Source organism: Nannospalax galili, unplaced genomic scaffold (assembly GCF_000622305.1).
Source record: "Nannospalax galili isolate Female #2095 unplaced genomic scaffold, S.galili_v1.0 scaffold110, whole genome shotgun sequence".
Taxonomy (NCBI): Eukaryota; Metazoa; Chordata; class Mammalia; order Rodentia; family Spalacidae; genus Nannospalax; species Nannospalax galili.
In genome coordinates, this window is record NW_008328707.1 from 412,645 (window position 1) to 430,945 (window position 18,301).

At 38.4% G+C, this 18,301-nt stretch overlaps 1 protein-coding gene across 4 annotated transcripts in view; it reads left to right on the forward strand.

Moving 5' to 3' along the window:
- The window catches only part of Xpot (exportin for tRNA), a 48,342-nt gene that overhangs the window by 9,785 nt on the left and 20,256 nt on the right, over nucleotides 1-18,301 (forward strand). For 3 of the 4 annotated variants that reach the window (XM_008828987.3, XM_029561502.1, XM_029561501.1), the window contains exons 3-15: nucleotides 1,506-1,588; nucleotides 3,404-3,460; nucleotides 4,283-4,352; nucleotides 5,526-5,744; nucleotides 6,926-7,110; nucleotides 7,194-7,362; nucleotides 9,864-10,100; nucleotides 13,368-13,406; nucleotides 14,155-14,217; nucleotides 16,518-16,642; nucleotides 17,153-17,297; nucleotides 17,454-17,573; nucleotides 18,013-18,107. In XM_008828987.3, coding sequence (XP_008827209.1) covers nucleotides 1,506-1,588; nucleotides 3,404-3,460; nucleotides 4,283-4,352; nucleotides 5,526-5,744; nucleotides 6,926-7,110; nucleotides 7,194-7,362; nucleotides 9,864-10,100; nucleotides 13,368-13,406; nucleotides 14,155-14,217; nucleotides 16,518-16,642; nucleotides 17,153-17,297; nucleotides 17,454-17,573; nucleotides 18,013-18,107 — 1,607 coding nt within the window. Of the gene's footprint in view, nucleotides 1-1,505; nucleotides 1,589-3,403; nucleotides 3,461-4,282; nucleotides 4,353-5,525; nucleotides 5,745-6,925; nucleotides 7,111-7,193; nucleotides 7,363-9,863; nucleotides 10,101-13,367; nucleotides 13,407-14,154; nucleotides 14,218-16,517; nucleotides 16,643-17,152; nucleotides 17,298-17,453; nucleotides 17,574-18,012; nucleotides 18,108-18,301 lie in introns of those variants that run through there. The other variant, XM_029561503.1, reaches the window with a different exon arrangement.

The following is an 18,301-nucleotide window of genomic DNA, read 5'->3' on the forward strand; positions in this document are numbered from 1 at the left end:
CCCCCAGAATTTTTTAATGGTAGTACATGGAGTACAGAGATAAAGATTCAAAGTGTTCAGACTATTTCCTCCCTATTTCCTTTTAAATAATAGAATACTCAGCTTTGACTTTTAAAGCCTTTTGTTTATTTTTGTCTTTTTTGAGACAGGGTCTCACATAGTCTAGGCCAACCATGAACTTGCTATATATCTGACTTGAACTTTGGGTCCTCTTTCCTAAACTTCTCAGGTACTTGCATTATAGGAGAGTGCTTCGATTTAAGGCAAGTGCCACTGTATTTGGTTTATGTAGTGCCCGAGATCTAACCCTCTCTGCATGTTAGGCAAAGCACTCTACCAACTGAGCTACATACCCAGCCCTTGCTGTTATTTAAAGAAAATGATATGTCAGTGACAATTTTGGCTGCTGAACCCCTCCTGTTTTTTAAAATGAAATATTAGCAAAATATAAATTGACTTCCAGTTTGTTCTCTGTCCTGACTCCCAAAATGTTCCCAAAGGGAACAATCACAGGCTTTGTAGGACCTCTTTACCATGAATTAAGGTAAAGGTTTCCCAAGACTCCCAGCCACTTCAGACACAGTTATAAGTCCAGAACCTTCTGTACTTCTGACAATTACCTGTTAAACCAAAGACTCCCATGTCCCCCACAGATTTCATAATTTGCTAGAATGGCTCACAGAACTCGGGAAAGCAGCTTGTTTAATATTGCTAGTTTGTTAGAATACAACTCAGGAAGAGATGCTTAGGACACGATATGGAGGGGCAAGAGTTTCCATGCCCTCTGTGGGCTCACCTCCCTCCTAGCATCTTAAAGTATTCACCAACCTGAAAATTAAGGGTAATTATAGAGATTGATCCATCCCCCTTGTACCTGCCACCCCTCTGTCCATGCCAGATTAGTAATCAGGCTGAGAGTTCTGACCTTTGCGGGGGGGGGGGGGTTAATTAATGAGGAAGACATGTGTGCACAATACAACATGCATGTGGAGATCAGAGGACAACTTGGAAGGAGTCCGGTTCTCTCCACCATGTGGGTTCCAGAGATTGAACTCAGATTGTCAGCCTTGGATGAGTGCCTTTATTTGCTAAGCTATCTGGCCCCTTGCATAATCACTTCTTTAGTAGATTTGCTAATAAATAAGTATCCTTTGCATACCCTCTTATAATTGTGTATACCTTAGAATTATCTCACTTGATAAAGCACAATTTTTCTTTCTCTCTTAGTCATCTTTAAGGCCCAGTGAAGTCTACAGGCCATTCTTATGCTATCTCCTTGACTGTAAGGAAATGGGTTTAAGGATATAAATGATGATTTGGCACAGATTTAACTTTTAGGAATGGTGTACACTTTCTCCATATTCAGAAGCCTGGATTGAGTATTTTAGCTGTTTTATTAAATTCATTGATTTGTTGTTGGCCATTGGTTCACTACTCCCTTTATTTGCTAGTAGGAGGACATCAAGAGTCACTATTCCAGATGTCTTTGTTTTCCAATCTTATAGGCCCTGGCTTATTTTGAGCAGTTAAAGGTTTCCCCAGATGCCTGGCAGGTGTGTGCAGAAGCTCTAGCACAGAGGACATACAGGTAAGAAAAATAGAATCCCTTGTCACCTAACGTGTTGACATTTCTGTGAACGTGGTAGGATTTTAAGTTTTTTTCCCTGGGAAGTGTGTTTGTAAAAACAGTTTTTGACCTGCCTTTTTAAAAACTATTGGTAGCATGGAAAAGATAAAAACTGTGAACTAATTATTGGACCAGAATAATTATTGGACCATTTTCAGTAACACTGTCCTTTGCTTTATATGTGTTTGTATACCTAACAGTAAATCCTAGCTGGAATCAACCACCGTAAATACATCTTTGCCTTATGACTGGGAATTGGTTTTCTAAGTCATCAAGGGAGGTGATCATAAATGATGTGCATCTTAATTTTAAGCTTTAACTTACAGAATATCAATGTTCAATACCATTCTGTGGTGTGGGACCAGGGTCTTGTCATTAGTTTTCACTGCAGTCTTGTTGGTCACACCCATAATCCATCCTCTATGGTTTACAGCCTAGGCCTCTGCAGAGAATTGAGGAACAGTGAATGCAGATCCCCAAATCTTCCCTCTAGCTCAAGTCCTCTCATTATTGCAAATGTACCATATATGAGCATTGCCTTCCCGCCACCTGGCTTTCTATGCCATCATTCTAAAGCAGCAAACTTGAGTTTTCTAGAAATAGAAATTTGTTTATGCATTTCATCATTAGTTAAGTTAGCTTCCTATTAAAGAAGAAATACTGATGGAGCAAGGAAACAGTGAGCTAGCTAGTAGTACACACGCAGCTCTGATGGAACCAGAGGCACATAGGCTTACTGAGAGCCTTCTGGCCAGTGTTGGGCTGGTGTTCTGTTGGATGGCTGAAATCTGCTGCTTGAATTCATTCTTTTTTTTTTTTTTTTTTTTTTTTTTTTTTTGAGACAGGATCTATCTTCCTGTAGCAGCAACTCGCCTGGAACTCACAGAGATCCACTTGCCTCTGCCTCTCCAGCACTGGGACTAAAGGTGTGTACCACCACACCTGGCTTAGACTAATTCTTTATATAGGAAACTTTGTTCCTTAATGAAGCCTGTCTTAGACCAACTTTCTGTCTTGACTGAGTAGATTGTTGGACTCTAAAGGAACTTTGGCAAAGTTGTTAGGTGGCTCACTGCAACTCTGTATCATCCCTAGAAAGAGTTAGAAGTAGATAATTGATGGATTTTTTTTTTTTTAACTCCCATCTTGTAAAGGCCATGCATTTTAAAATTTAATTTCCTCTGTGAACATTGAGGATGGACCGAGAGTCCACCTGACCCTGTTTATTTTGAATTTGGCTGCAAGACTACTGACTAACTAGGTTTAAATTTCAAGTAGGACATGGATGGCTTTGATTTGACTCAGTTGCTTGCTGTTATACCATTTGTAACTTTACACCTTACTTTTCTAAAGGAAAACATAGAAGTTGTTCCAGGAATTTTGTCTTCACGTCTAGGATTTAGGCTTCTTTTTACAGAGTACTATAAGCTACATATTAAATCTCCTGGTTATTTTGTTTACTAAATTTAATAGAACTATCAAATGTTGTATATAATATTTAGAGCTCTCTTCACTGTTTAAACAAATGGATTTGAATCCAGGAGATCAGGGATCTAGAGTGTGGCTCATTGGTACAGCCTAGCATTCCTAAGGCCCTATGTTTGGTACCCAGCACTGTAAAACAAAACAGAAAATAGTAAAAATGAAATGAAATTGATAAGTAGAAAACAAGCCAAGAGGCCTAGTTTGAGGAACTGTGCAGCTATTATTAGTAATATTTTGCCTTTTCCCCCCCAATTCATACTCTGATTATCTAATTTTCTTTTGCTTTTTCAGTGATGATCACATAAAGTTTTTCTGCTTCCAAGTATTAGAACATCAAGTTAAATACAAGTAAGGCTTTTCTCACTGTTTTATCTCAATGATTTGAGGAGCTCTAGAGGCCTGTTTTCATTTGTTTTTCCTTCTTTGAGGGAAGTATAATTCACGTGGTGAAATGACAGTGTATAAGTTACATCCGGGCTATGAATGCATTTTATTTATCCTGAACTGAGTTAGTTGGTTGATTATATATGAAAATAACAGGCATTTTGGAGGTTGTAGAAATGACTCAGCGGTTGAGAGCACTGGCTGCTCTTTCAGAGGACCCAGATTCAATTCCTAGCACCCACATGGTGACTAACTGCTATCCCTAAATCCAGTTCCAGAAAGTTCTGGCCTCTGTGGGTATTGTACGTACGTGGTGCACTTAAATACATACAGGCAGAACACTCATACACATTAAATAAAAATAAGTAAAGATAAATTAAAATTTAAAAATACAGACATTTTACACAAAAACAGTAAATGTAGATTTCCGACTTCTGGAAAGGTCAGAAGATGTGGCAATAGCCTGTTTTGCATATAACTGTGACAGAATTGAGTGGCAGTACTTATGTTCAAAATGCCTACTTTTATTAGGGAAAATGAATCATCTACTGACTTACTTTGTAGACTACAGACCTCAGAACATGGGTAATTTGTGTGTTTGAAAAATAGCTTTCATTTTGTTTGCTATGAACTGAGACACAAATCAGAGATTGTGTGTTCTTTAAAACAGTGTTAATAGGCATTTGCAGTAATTTGAACTTCAATTTCCCCTTCAAATAGCTGAGACTTAACTTTTCAGAGCCACAGACACCAAATATAGCCACTATTCTTCTCTGTTTTGAACAGATACTCAGAACTAAGCACTGCTCAACAACAGCTAATTAGGGAGACGCTCATATCTTGGCTTCAAGCTCAGGTAAAATAGTTAATTTCATCCAGTGCCTCAGGTGACCAGCTCTTTTATCTTTTTTGTTAAAAGTGCTGGTCTTGAAGATCATGGATAGCAACAATAATAATTTACAATTATATTGATAACCAAAACTGTTATACTCTTGTTGTAACATATTGTGGAGACTTTTGTTTTAAAAAGTAATTATTATTATTATTAGTAGTAGTAGTAGTATGAAACTGTTGTACTCCTGCCATAATATTGTGAAGACTTTGGTTTTTAAAAGTTATTATTATCATTATTATTAAACTCCATTACAGTAGCTGCTTTTTCTGTGTGGTTCTTAAAGGTGCCCCATGTTGGCCTCCTTTCAAAGGGCCAGTAGAGTTTTTACTCACAGCACATTCTTTTGGGTTGATTGTGAGGTAATCTAAACCTTTATGTAGCTATGGCCCATAATATTGTGAAGACTTTGGTTTTTAAAAGTTATTATTATCATTATTATTAAACTCCATTACAGTAGCTGCTTTTTCTGTGTGGTTCTTAAAGGTGCCCCATGTTGGCCTCCTTTCAAAGGGCCAGTAGAGTTTTTACTCACAGCACATTCTTTTGGGTTGATTGTGAGGTAATCTAAACCTTTATGTAGCTATGGCCTTTTAGTTTCTTTAAAGACCCAGCAGACAGAAGAAAATAATTAAATATATTTTTCTTAAAGTAAATTATATAAATTATTAGCATTCTGTACGTGAAACCTAATACAAAGAACGTATGAGGTTTAATGGTTCCTGCCTATAATCTCAGCACTCAGGAGGCAGAGGCAAGAGAATTATGATTCTGAGGCTAGCCTGGGGTGTATAGAAAGTTCAAGGCCCATTTGAACTGCATAGTTACTTTTCTCAAAAAACAAAGACTGGGATGAGCTCTGTGATAGCATGCAGAAGGCCCTGGATTTAATCCCCAAAACTGTAGGGGAAAAGAATATTTTAAGAGGTAACCATTACTCACATGATCTCTCTCTGACCAGTCACTTAAATAATTGGTAATCTTGGTGCAGTTTTGTTGTAATCTGGACAGTGTTGAAAGTTAGTTGGGTTTTTGTTTACTGATAATAAGTAGAAAAACAATGTGCTTTTTAATTTTTCAATTAAATTTAATTGCATGGCTATTTCTGTTAATTGCATGGCTGTTTCTGTTTGTCAGATGCTGAATCCCCAACCAGAGAAGACATTTATACGAAATAAAGCAGCCCAAGTCTTCGCCTTGCTTTTTGTTACAGAATATCTCACTAAATGGCCCAAGTTTTTTTTTGACATTCTCTCAGTAGTGGACCTAAATCCAAAGGGAGTAGATCTGTACCTCCGAATCCTCATGGCCATTGATTCTGAGTTGGTGGATCGTGATGTAGTTCATACATCAGAGGCAAGTGACTTCCCATTGATCTTCAGTTTGGAAGGAGGAGAAAATAAACATACAACAAAAAGGACCCGAAATCGGTTTTTTTTTGTTTTCTTTTACATGTTCTTCAGTTACAAATTTACCTGGCATTTTGTATTTTGTTGACAATGACATTTCAACTTGATCCCCCACCCCCAGGTAGATTGAAATTAGAGTATTACATTGGATTTAGTTTGTTGTTGTTGTTTTGAGACAGGTTCTCCCTGCAACCCCAGCTGGCCTGGAACTTGCTTTGTAGACCAGGCCTCCATCTCACAGAGATCTGCCTGCTACCATTCCTAGCTCTACATTAGATATATATATATATATATATATATTTATATACACATATTAATCCTGTCTCAAATAATTTTCTCATGTTACTTTCTTGAGAAATGTAATGCATATTTGATACTTCCTGGACAGGCAAGAAGCACGGCTTGTGAAGAGTTGGTGTGCTGCTTCAGTGATTTCTGCCACGTAGCCCATTGCCGTAGTCTTTCTTCATTACATGTGTGTCTGTTCCCTTCTTTTCTTTTTTGGTTTTTTTTTGGTCACATAGCTTAGCAGGAGAGCACTTGCCTAATATGCAAGAGGCCCTGGCTTTGACCCCTAGCACTACAACATAATAATAATAATACAGAAATAAGGAGTATGGCAATTTTAGCCAGATATTCCTAGCACATGGGACACTGGAGTAGGAGGGTCTCAAGTTCAAGGCCAGCCTGAGTTACATATCAAGACCCTCTTTCAAAATAAACAGAAAAAAAGTAATAGAAGTAGTCTTAAATACATATAATAATTTAAGATGATTATAACTAAAATATTTACAAATTTAAAGGGTATTATTTGCATTTGTTACTACCATTTTTTAATGACTTGAGTATCATGTTATCTAATATTCAGAAATAGTTTGACATGCTTGAGATTTCTAAGTAATGCTTATTTATAGTTTATATTTATTAACTTAAGTCTGGCACTGAGGAGTAGAACGGAAAAAGGAAATACAAAGAATCACAGGATATGATTTTTAGAGCTGATAAATAGGAAACTGTGGTGGGGAACATGTTAACAAGCCTGGAAGTTAAGTGTAGAGGAAATTACTGTGTGCAACTGTGTTTGAATGTCAATTGCTGTTTTGTAATCTGTGTCTGGTGTTTTTTAAGGAGGCGCGCAGGAATACTCTGATAAAAGATACTATGAGGGAACAGTGCATTCCAAACCTGGTGGAATCATGGTACCAAATCTTACAAAATTATCAGTATAATAATTCAGAAGTGACGTGTCAGTGCCTTGAAGTAGTTGGGGCTTATGTCTCTTGGATAGACTTATCCCTTATAGCCAATGATAGGTATGTATGTCTGTAATACTTAAAATATCAACTCTAAAACTCATGAGTTTGAAATTATTGAAGATTTTATTCCTCATTACCAGGTTTATAAATATGCTGCTAGGTCACATGTCAGTAGAAGTTCTACGGGAAGAAGCATGTGACTGTTTATTTGAAATTGTAAATAAAGGAATGGACCCCGTTGATAAAATGAAACTAGTAGAATCCTTGTGTCGAGTGTTACAGACTGCTGGGTTTTTCAGCATTGACCAGGTCAGTAAATGTTTTGCATATACATTTTGAAAACTGTTAGACTTTGGAATGTGTTAAACTAAGTAGAGCTTTTTCTTTTTTCCTAAATATTGGAAACTGTCCTTGAAATTATAGTAAACTATTCAGAGCCATAATTATCATTTGTATCATTTACTTTGCATAGTTAATTATACCTGTTATTGAACCTGAAGGTCTGCATGGTCCATACATTTTACAACATTTCCAGTGTTAGTCACATACTGAGTAACAAGGAACCATACTATGTATGTGATAGTTACCCAAGTTAGACCCAGTGTTCTAGTTTGGTTTCTGTTGCTGTGATAAAGCACTAACCAAAAGCAACTCGGTGAGAAAAGGGTTTCTTTGGTTTACAAGGTTAGAGTTTATCATCAAAGGAAGCCAAGGCAGAGACCATGGAGGAATGCTGCTTACTGGCTCCCTCCGCCTTGTTTGCTCAGTCCAGGCCCTTCAACCAAAGGATATAGTACCACCCATGGTGGGCTGGGCCCTCCTGTATCAAGTAGCAATCAAGAAAATGCCCCACAGATAATCCCATAAGCCAGTTCAATGGAGGAAATTCCTCATGTGAGGTTCCCTCTTCCCAGGTGTGTAAAGTTGACTACTGAGGCTAACTAGGACACCTGGTAATCATGAAAATTGTGTTTTCATCATACACTTGAATTTTAACTCATTTGAGATTGAGGTTTCTTTGCCATGTTAGTAACCTAAAAATATAATGTGAAGCCTTTTTGTTTTTGCTTTTGTGTGCTGGGAATCTAACTGAGGGCTTTATACTAGCACTGTGCCACTGCTCTGCATCTCTAACCCATGAAGGTATTTTAAATTTAACTGTGATGGAAGCAAAGAATTTTGTTCTGATTTGTTTCTTCATTGCTGTGACAAAATACTCTGACCATTACCAACTTGGGAAGGAAAGGGTTTATTTAGCCTACATATCCCAGGTCACAGTTCATCTGGGAGCCCAAGAGGCAGGAGCTCTGGAGCACAGGCCATGGAGGAATGTTGCTTACTGACTTGCTCCCTGGCCTCTGCTCAGCCTGCTTTCTTATGCAACACAGGCCCACCTGCCCAGGGGTGGCACCACCCACAGTGGGCTGGGCCCTCCCACATCACTCATCAAGAAGATGCCCCTCAGACATGGCCATAGGGGAAATTCCCCAATTGAGGCTCCATCAACCCAGGTGTGTCAAGTTGACACTAAAGCTATCCAGCACAAATTTCTAAGACACAATTGAATTTTTTTATTACATTATTTTGTGTGTGCGTGTGCGCATGACACAGTGCACATGGGAGGTCAGAAGACAACTTAGAGGAGTTGGTTCTCTCTTCCACCATGTGGATCCCAGGGATCTCAGGTCATCACAGTTGGTGGGAAATACCTTTGCCTGCTGTGCCATCTTGCTGACCCCTAAGATGTCTTCCTATTGATAATAATGTCAGTAATATAACTTGAGTAGTTTCCTACCTCACAGATCAAAAGTAGCATTTTCTTACCTTCAATGGCCTTAATATCTGATGGTTTTTAAGAAAAAGAAAAAAAAAACAAAAAACTAAAACGTGAAGATAGACCCTCTCTCTAAAGAACAGCTTAATGGTATGGTAATTAGTGAAAATAAAAGTTTTGGCTATAATGCTGACAGTGACCTGAGACAGATCATTGTAATAGCATCTTTGTGTCCTTGTAGGGAATTTGAGGCCTAAATCAAATGCTATATCAGAAAGGATTGTTGTAATTCATTATGCATACTCCAGTAGATCAGCATTAGCTTCAGAACTATGTTTAGTAAATAGAACAATTTAGAGAAGATTCTAAAACAACTATTTTCTTTTATTAAGCTTTTGAAATGAAATTATCCACAGGACTATATTATATATGAAAAAATAGTTGCTTTGTGGAACTGGAAAGATGGCTCCAGCAGTTAAGAGCACTAGCTGCTTTTGCAGAGGACCTGGGTTTGATTCCCAGCACCACACATAACCACTAACAACTGTCCATAACTCCAGTTCCAGAGGGATCCAACCCCCTCTTTTGACCAGTGGGCATTGCATGGCACAGATGCCCCTACCCTACATGTAGGCAATACACTCATACACATAAAAATAAAAATGTAAAAAATAGTTGCTTTTAGAGTACTGTTGGATAATAGTGGTGCAGAAAAATTGATATTCTGAAAATTTTCCTATCATAATGGTAGAATTGTTAACTCTCTGTTGTATTAACATTGAACCTGGGGTCAGTGATACTATCAGCAGGTAAAAATGCTTACTGCACAGTCTTGAGGACCTAAGTTCAATCCCTGGAATCCATGGTGAAAAGAGAAAACTCAAGTCCTAAAGTGGTGTGTGCTATGTAATAATACTTTTTTTAAAAAAAAATTAAGCCCTATAATCTTGATTAAATTCATGCTAAAGATTAGAGGTTTTCCTCTTACCCTTTGGGGTAGGTGGTTGAAACTGATGTCTTTCTTGATTGCTTATAGGAAGAAGATGTGGACTTCCTGGCCAGGTTTTCTAAGCTGGTAAACGGAATGGGACAGTCATTGATAGTTAGCTGGACTAAATTAATTAAGAATGGGGATATTAAGAATGCTCAAGAGGCACTTCAAGCCATTGAGACAAAAGTGGCACTTATGTTACAGCTGCTAGTTCATGAAGATGACGATATTTCCTCTAACATTATTGGATTTTGTTATGATTATCTTCATATTTTGAAACAGGCAAGTCCATGTTTATTTTTTTTTTGTCCCTTAGATAAGGATCCATTAAAAATTGAAAATACAGAAAAAGTAAAAAGCAAACATGCATGATTCTCTTGTTCAGTGATACTTGATGTTAATTTTTTAATATGTTTCTTTCTGCTTTGTGGGTTTTGTTGTTGTTTGTTTTACAAGACAGGATCTCACTATGTAGCCCTGACTGGCCTGGATCTGAAAAGGCTGCCCGCTTCTGCTGCTGAGTGCTGGGATTAAAGATGTGAGCCAACATGCTTGGCAGGTTTTTTTATTTGGGGAGAAAAAAATAGAAGAAACAACTTAGCCAAAAGATAGGCGTGATTAAGATCTAGAATACACTAGATTGGACTTGGTGGCCTGTGCCTGTTAATGCAAGGACTTGGGCTGTTGAAAGAGAGTTCAGGGTCATCCTGCTACACAGCAAATTCAAGGCGAGCCTAACCAGCCTTAACCCCTGCCTCAAAAGACACACACATAAATATATATTCATAAAGATATGCCTAGATTTTCTTTTGGTTGTTATCGTCATTACTTTGAACCTGTGTACTTTTTGTGCATACTTTTTTATGCATTATTTCTAAATGCAGTGAGAATTTTGTTATTATTTTCTCTGACGATTATTTCCAATAACAACATAAAAGTGATTGTATTAGTCTCCATATTATAGCATGTAATTTTCTTTTTTTTTTTTTTTTTTTTGGTCTTTTTGAGACAGGGTCCCTGTAACTGCAGCTGGCCTGGAACTCACTGTGTAGACCAAGCAGGCCTTGAACTCACAGAGATCCACCTGCCTCTGCCTCCCAAGTGCTGGGACTAAAGACATGCACCACCATGCCCGACTAGCATGTAATATTTTTAAGATTATTTCTTGCTAGGGCATGATGGTGCACGCCTTTAGTCCCAGCACTTGGGAAGCAGAGGCAGGAGGCAGATCTCTGAGTTCAAGGCCAGCTGGGGCTACAAAGTGAGTTCCAGACCAGCTGGGGCTAACAGGGAGATACTGTCTCAAAAAGACAAAAAAAAAAAGATTTTCATTAGATGAGAGACCATTCCCATCTTTTGTATTTTCTATATGTGTATTATATACAATGGGCTTGATTGTGACATTTTCGTGCATGTGTGTAACATTCTGGTTACATTTATATGTTACTGTTACTCGTCTTCTCCTGCTCTTCTCTTTTATTCCCCATCCCATTTTCAGGGCTTTTTTCAAGTGTTTTTAGTGACCCAGTGGATTTCATTACAGTTGTTTACAGGAGCATGGGTGAGGAGTTGTATATAGAAACATAGGCACCTTACCAATGGTTACACCACTCCAGAAAATGTCTCCCTATCCCCCAGCAACTGTCATTTGCCAACAGCTCCTTAGGGAGGGACAGTGCCTCTTGACCTCACCTCCACCTTTCCCGTCTTCCCCATCCCAATGCAATCAGTGTCCCATACCACTTCCCTGTCTTTCTCTGGCTCTTACAGTCTTTATGCCTCTTTGATGTTTCTTGAGCTTTAGAAGGGTGATGTAGATGTCCCACTTAAGGCTAAACATCATTCAACCATCCCCTCTTCTCAATACTTTGACCATTTGAGTCTGCTGAAAAAACAAGTGTCACTGACCAAAGCTCTGGGTGTAAGTGTAGTTTAGAAGGCAATTTGATGAGCACATACTGTCTGTTTTAGCAAAGCAGCAGCGGTAGCTTTCCCTCTAAGGCTTAGGACCTCTGCAGCCTGACTTGACCAGGTTTACAGAACCTGAAATCAATTCCCAATCCTGTAGTTTGAGCCTCAAATCCAATCAGAGTTGGTCACTCCTGTATACTAGTGGGCACATTTTGCCTGGCCAGTTAATAGTGTTGTATGCAAGATCTAATTCTCTCCAGGCACATTCCTATTTTATTTGCATTGGGTTAATGTACTCAAGCAAGCTCAAGATAATGTTCCAAAAGGAATTTAACTGTGTGCACGCTGTGTGTGTGTGTGTGGTGAGTATAGAGACCACAGGTCAGTGTCAGTGGTCTTCCTCAATCACTTCTCCAGCTTATTTTTTGAGGGTCTCTTCTGGACCTAGAACCTAGAGCTCACTGATTGGCTAGTCTGGCTGTGACTATGCACATGCTGCCCGCTGCCTTGGTATTACAGTTGTGTACCAATTCTTGGCTTTTCACATGGATACTGGGGATCTAAACTAAGGTTCTCATTTTTGTGCAGCAGACACTGCACCAACTGAACCATCTCACCAGCTCCCTTCCTTCATTGTGACATTTTGTTTTGTTTGTAGTGGCAGAGATTGAATCCAGAATCTGGCATATGCTAGGCAATCCCTTTACTCCTTTGCTACATCTCCATCCCAAGCTTCCTTTTTTCTCATAAACATAACTGTCTGTTGATGTATAGTTTAAGAAATTTTAGACATTGTGGAAACTGATCACTATTGGTCATCTGGTTCTATTATCTCTCAGTAGGTTCCTAAGCTTGTTTTAATTTTAAAAAAATTAAAAGTAAGACAAGGGGCTGGAGTGATGGCTCAACAGTTAAGAGCACTGGCTGCTCTTGCAAAAGACCTGGGTTCAATTCCCAACATGGTAACTATCAGTTGTCCCTAACTCCAGCTCCAGGGGATTCCAATACCCTCTTCTGACCTCCTCAGGCATTGCACAACACAGGTATACCTACATACATGTAGGCAATACATTCATACACATTAAAAAAAAAAAAAAGGCCAAAACTGACCAGTGGTGGACACCTTTAATCCCAGCATACCTGAGGCAGAAGCAAGTGGATCCCTGGGTTCAAGGCCAGCCTGATCTAAAATAGCAAGTTCAGCCAGGACTGCACAGTGAGGCCCTGTCTAAAATATTGTTTTTTGTTTTTTTTTTTTAAAGAAAAAAGACCATGCTATACTACCTTATAGCTTGATTCTTTCTGAATGCATTATGCATAACTTAAAATCAAATTTATCTACATGTTATTGCCTATATGTCAAGTTGTTTACTAAAGATTAATTACTAGACCTTAGATTAGGTGTATGTTAACCATAGGTAACTGCTGTCAAACTACTCTGCAGAAATTTAAATTTTATTTTTTCTGGAGATTTAACTCAGGTACTGCTGCATGTTGGAAAGTACTCTACCATGTAGCTCTACTACCAGCTGCTGTATATGTTTTAGACACTCTCAGTTGGTTAGAAAAATACACTGATAAGCAAGTACAACTTTAGAAAAACCCAACAAATTATTGCTTGCTTTTTATTTTTAACAGCTTTCAGTGCTCTCAGATCAGCAAAAAGCTAATGTGGAGGTAAGTGGCATTTGTTTATTTATTTTGATTTTTTTGAGTCAGTCTCCCTGTAGCCCCAGCTGACCTGAAACTCACTGTGTAGAACAGGCTGGCCTCAATCTCATAGAGATCTGCTTTCCTCTGCCTCCCTGAGCACTGAGATTAATGGTGTGTGCCCCCACACCCAGCCCAAACGGCTCATTTTAAACCAGTGCTAATTTTGTGGGTTGTGGGTTTCTTTTTTCTTTATTTTTGTCCTGGAAACCAATGGGTTTATCATGGTTACTTACCTAAGCAGAGACAATTCAGAGGCAGTTACATCACCAAAAAAGCCACCCAGCTTGGGTGCAGACTCACAAAAGCTACAGTCCTAGAGCTCGGCATGCCATGTAGGCAGTTCTGAGGGTTCGAGAGCCTTCTCTCAGCAATCCTTACTGCTTATATAACCTGGGGGCTGGGAGGGGAAGGAGCTTGTGAATCTGCTTTGTTTTAGAGACTTTCTGAGACTTGTGAGTTGTTTACTTTCTGAGTTTTAAGAAGCCTTTCTCCAGGATGGAATGTTTTAACTGGGTGGAAATTGCTGCACACATACCCTCCTCTGCTCTTGCATTCCACAGCTTCATCCATGGTGTTCCCTGAGCCCTAGAGTGCGTGATAAAGATGACCATTCAAAGCTAATGATAGACTTAATGTCTGAAGTCTGTTTTGAAATGTAGCTTAAATCCAAGATGAGACCAATTAACAAAAATTGCTTTATTCTTAACTTTAGGCAATCATGTTGGCCGTTATGAAAAAATTGACGTATGATGAAGAATATAACTTCGAAAATGAGGTAAGGAATTTTGCATCAAAGAAAAACATATTATTATTTTATATAATACTTTTAAAAATCAACCTTGTTTATATTGATCCAGTTTGAGATAATACTGATAGAGACCTCTTAATCCTTCATTTTTGATGGTTTTCCACCAAGAATTTCGTTTCTGAAGAGTTGGTGAGATAGGGCTTGGTGTATGTGCTTGCTATGCAATAATGAGGACCCATCTGAGCTCTATCCTCAGCACCTATGTAGAACACTGGGTATGGTGTGCATTGCTTCTAATCCCAGAACTGGAAAGGCAGACTTGAGTAAATATCTGGCTTGTTGGCCAGCCAACCTAGCCTAATCAGTGAGCCTCAGATCCTAGTGAGAAACCCTGTCTCAAAAAAATAAATAAAATGGTTACGTCCTAAGATTGACCTCTGGTCTGCACACATGCTTGCATGTTCATGTGCACCCATACATACATACAGAATCTTAAAAAATTTTTTATTTTATGTGTATTAGTGTTTTGCCTGCATAAGTGCACTGTGTCATGCAGTGCTCATGGAGGCCAGGCGGAGGCATCAGATTCCTTGAAACTGGAGTTAAGGATAATTGTTAACTGCCATTTGGGTGCTGGGAACCAAACCTGGACCCTCTATAAGAGCAGCCAATTCTCTTAACTGCTACTGAGCTATCTCTCTACCCCCAGACAGAATACTTTTTAAGCTAGGCATGGTGGCATATGCCTGTAATCCCAGCAGTTAGCAGCCTCAGGCAAGAAGATTACCACATGTTTAAAACTACTGTGAGCTATATACTGAGCTTCAGTCTAGTCTGGGCTACAGAGTGAGACCCTATCTAAACACGAAAAGAATCTTTTTTTATAAACTCTTTGTTTTAAAAGAACTTCAGGTATAGTTCAGTGATAGAGACCTTGTCTACTATGTGGGAGGCCGTAGGTTATGTCTCAGTACCACAAAGAAAGGAAGATACTACTTTGTGACTCTAGGCTTTTGATGCCTGTGTTAGAATTACTAATTTGTGAGCAAGAGTAGAAAACTACTGAACATAGTGATTTTTTCAATATAAAGATGAAAAATAAAAGCATGACATCTGTAAATGTATACACTACAGAACCGAACATTTAAATAAATTTTATGGTCATAAAATATTTATTATTGTGTATACACAGTGTTGAGTGTGGGCATGGAAATGCTCTGTGGATGTCAGGGGACAGCTTTTGGGAATTGGTTTTTTTCTCCCCCGTGGGTTCCAGGAAGTGACTCAGGTTGTCAGGCCTGTGCTGCAGCTGTTCCACCTGATGAGCTGCCTTGATACTGGCCCCTTAAATTCTTTTTTCTTTTTTCCAGTATTTGAAATTTAACTTAAAAATTCAAAGCTCTTGACAAGACAGGTATTAATATGTGTCCAGTTTTAACTCCCCAAAACAGCATCTCATCTTTTAGTTTTTAAAGGTGATTATTTTTATGCTCTGTGTACTTATGCTTGCCATAGCACATGTGTGGAGGTCAGAGAACAACTCCAAGGCCTCAGTTCTGCCCTTCACTGTGGGCTCTAGGGATTCACTCAGAGTCTTAGGCATGTGTACCAAGTATTTATTACCCATTGAGCCATCCTGCTGGCACCAGCTTCCCATCTTTAAATGGGATATTGTGTCTTTATTCTTCATGTTGTTTTTCAGTCTACTCTAGTTACAAAGGACTTCATTTTATACATAGCAATTCAATTAAGCAAATATTTGCTAAGTATCTACAACAAGCAGTGTGGCATCTTATACACACTTGTTTTACTTTCTTCCTATATTTCAATAGGAACAGTTTTCTTTGACTATATTTTGTTGTAGTTTGCAGCTCTAAACAAATGAGAGAATTATACCTCACCAAACTTGGTATTAAAATAAATGACTTTAGGGACGGAGAGATGGTGCAGTGGTTAAGAGCACTGACTGCTCTTGCAGAGGACCCGGGTTCAATTCCCAGCACCCACATGGCGGCTACAAACTGTCCTTAACTCCAGTTGCAGGGGAATCAGAAGCCCTATTCTGACCTCCACGGCATTGAATGACACAGGTGCACTCACATACATTCAGGCAATACACTCAAACACATAAAATAAAAGTAAAATATTTTTTTTAAATGACCTTAATATGATTTAGTAATTTTATATTTTATATTAGTGCAATAAATTAATTAGCTACTTAGGATATATAAAACCTTAATATGTTGAGTTACAAATTTCTGATCTAGCAATTTCTCTGTTCAATTAGCCCCTTAAATTCTTAACAAGGACTTTAACGTGTGTCACAGGGTGAAGATGAAGCCATGTTTGTAGAATATAGAAAACAACTGAAGTTATTGTTGGACAGACTTGCCCAAGTTTCACCAGAGTTACTGCTGGCTTCTGTTCGTAGAGTTTTTAGTGCCACACTGCAGTAAGTTTTATTGTTTGGTAATATCTTCCCTTTGCTCCCTGACAGTGATCTAAAATAAATGAGTACATAACTTTTAATCCCTACTTATGTTTACTTTTGGAAATGGTGCGTTTTTCTTCTATAACTGATCTTCTTTCTACTTTTGTGATATAAATTATATTGCTTGGCAAAACTTTTCAATCATGTAAGAAGTTTTTTTTTTAGAAATGGTTTTTATTAACATATGTAGATTATACTTAATAGGTTTCATTATATTTCCATACATGTACATAATGTATTTCTATCATATTTATCCCCCACCCTGTTAACCTTCTCTTGTTACCGTCCCACTTCCATTTCTTTCTTTTGTGGCCCGAAGAGTTTCATTAGGACTGTGTACAGGAGTATGGGTAAGGGGTTGTTAACAGGAGCATGGGCACCTTACCAGTGACTATGCCACTGATAGGAGGTTTTGTTGGTGTGTTGTCAAATGTATCACAAGTTGAGCTCACAGACATTGTATCTTGGTAGGAATTGGCAGACCACACGGTTCATGGAAGTTGAAGTAGCAATAAGATTGCTGTATATGTTGGCAGAAGCTCTTCCAGTTTCTCACGGTGCTCACTTCTCAGGTGACGTTTCAAAAGCTAGTGCTTTACAGGATATGATGCGAACTGTAAGTATACTGAAGATCATTTACTTTAAACATAGTTTTCTCTCTTCACTATAAGTTAATACAAGTTCCTTAATTGTTGGAGCTTCATATATTTTTATACTTGGATTTTTGATGTTGCAGTAAGACTAGTTTTCTTCATTTTGTCTCCCTCTCCAGTTGGTGACATCAGGAGTGAGTTCCTATCAGCATACATCTGTGACACTGGAGTTCTTTGAAACTGTGGTTAGATATGAAAAGTTTTTCTCTGTTGAACCTCAGCACATTCCATGTGTACTAGTAAGTGTGCACCTTACTGTTGGTTTTTTGTGTGTGTGTGTGTGTGTATTTCAACTAATTACCAGATAGTATTCTGTCTTCTTGTCCTCTGTAACTTTTCTCAGAATCAAAAGTTTATCTAAAACTTTTCCCAGAGTGTGAAAAGTTTATGTAAGACTAGTGCTGTTTGTGTGTAATTTAATATTACTTGTGTTGGGCATGGTGGCAGAGACAGGTGGATCTCTGAGCTCAAGGCCAGCCTAGTGTACATAGGGAGTTCCAGGCCAGTCAGAGTTGCATAGCGATACCCTATCATTTAAAAAAAAAAAAAAAGGGTAAAATTGCTTGTATATGCCTGGTCCCTACCTAAGAAGAAAATTTTTATGCAAGTAAAAATGTAGCATGGCAATACTAATGAAATCCTTGAATAAGTACAGAAAATTGGCATCTTTCTCTCTAGATGGCTTTCTTAGATCACAGAGGTCTGCGGCATTCTAGTGCTAAAGTTCGGAGCAGAACTGCTTACCTGTTTTCTAGATTTGTCAAATCTCTCAAGTAAGTACACATTTCCAACTACTATGTTTATCTCTTGTTCTTTTTTTAAATTTATTATTTTTTAATTTTATGTGTATAAGTGTAATGCCTGCAGGTATGTAAGTGCACCCATGTTGTGTAGTGCCTCCAGAGGTGAGAAGAGGGGGTCAGATCTCTTGGAACTGGAGTTAGGGATGGTTATTAGCCACCATGTG